At 38.2% G+C, this 1671-nt stretch overlaps 1 protein-coding gene across 1 annotated transcript; it reads right to left on the bottom strand.

Annotated features, from left to right (window-relative positions):
• Window positions 1-257: 257 nt before the first annotated feature.
• LOC113563421 lies at window positions 258-1037 on the bottom strand. Its single transcript, XM_026975067.1, has one exon. The coding sequence runs from the start codon at window positions 1035-1037 to the stop codon at window positions 258-260; it is 780 nt and encodes a 259-aa protein (XP_026830868.1).
• Window positions 1038-1671: the final 634 nt, after the last annotated feature.

Here is a 1671-nt window from a genome sequence, read left to right as displayed (position 1 = left end):
AGCACCGTTTTCTGCGATGCACATATCTACTCTGCGTTGGAAGGAATTAGTTGCTCGAAGAATCTCATCAGCACCTAAAGATCGAATTGCTTCACTTATCCTAAGGATCATATTGTCCCTTATAGTCGGACGTTCATGGTACACCAAATCTTTTATCCTTCCCCAAAAATAATAATCTAAAACGGTGAGGTCCGGTGATCGGGGCGGATAATTGATGGGACCATATTTGCCTATCCATTTGTTGGGAAACATAGCGTTTAGTATTGTACGAACAACTCTCGATGTATGCGACGGGCATCCATCTTGTTGAAACCACATGTCCAAGCGCAATTGCAGAGGAAGATTTCTAGTAAGATAGGAAGATCTGTCTCTATCAAAGCTGAATATCTATCAGCGTTTAGATTTTCTTCAAAGAAAATAGGACCTACGATCTGACTTCCAATAATGCCACACCAAACATTAACTTTCCACACATGTTGATGATCTATTTCTCTCAACCAGTGAGGATTAACTTGTGACCAATAACGACAGTTCCAAGTATTATTAGATCCGTTACTTTTAAATGTACATTCGTCAGAAAATAAAATTTTAAGGTGAAAATCAGGTGGTTGCTGTCTTATCCAATTGCAAAATGCAAGTCTCTGTTGAAAATCATCATACTTCAACGCTTGGTGAACAGACATTCTGTAAGGGTGAAACTTGTTTGCTCTCATAATGCGCCAAATAATGTCACGACTAACGCCAGAATCTCTTTCTCGACGTCTCACGGAATCATGAGGGTTCAACTCTACCAATGCAAGAATTTCCGCCGTTTTTTCATCCCTAATTGGACGGTGGATCTGTCTACTTTTGTTATGTTCAGGCTGAATGACACCTTTAGTTCTGATTCTCTTAGCCAAACGTGAAAAAACGTTCCGTGAGTGAGGAGTCCGATCAGGATAACGCTCTCGCCATAATCTTTCAGCTCCACTGAACGTACCTCGACACTCACCCAAAATTAACAGCATATCATATGCTTCTTCATTCGAATAGGACATGGTTAGATAGATCTTTACGAAATCTTTGCTAGAAACTTTTCGAATAATAATTACCGAACCGTTCATCAATTTCAAGAGTTTTTATATCATTTTATAGCACGCTTTGACGAAAGCAATCCTCCTATTTATGTGCTTAAAAGGACGATACTCGGCGATAAGACAGGAAGTGCTTACTTGAGTCGTAAACAAAACGGCTCGCTGGCGACGACTTGTTTACCCCAACGCAGCGACAGTATTGTATGTACTTTTCCGAAATAGCTTTCCGCCGAGTTTACGAACACATAAATGGGATTGCATTGTATTAAATGTTATTGCATTTTATCGCATTGTATTGCATTAATGTATTTTATTGCATTTCATTAGATTTTTACTGCATGCTATTGAATTTGTTTGAATTGTATTGCATTTTATTACGTTGTTGGCATGTTGTTACTTGTTATTCCATTTGATTGCATTTTATTGCAAGTTATCACTTGTTATTACATTTTATGGTTTTGTATTACGTTATTGCATAAAACCTATTGTTGTGTACCTGGAAAGTGTTTTTTCAAGGTCACGGGCATTTAATCGGAGCAAAAAGTGTTTTTTCCCTTTTGGCGGCATTTGTCAAAGGTCAGGTCCATTTAAAAGGACA

The sequence above is a fragment of the Ooceraea biroi genome, chromosome 14, assembly GCF_003672135.1.
Source record: "Ooceraea biroi isolate clonal line C1 chromosome 14, Obir_v5.4, whole genome shotgun sequence".
NCBI classification, from domain to species: domain Eukaryota; kingdom Metazoa; phylum Arthropoda; class Insecta; order Hymenoptera; family Formicidae; genus Ooceraea; species Ooceraea biroi.
Note: the sequence above shows the minus strand (reverse complement) of the source record. Positions and strands in the feature narration are given on the sequence as shown.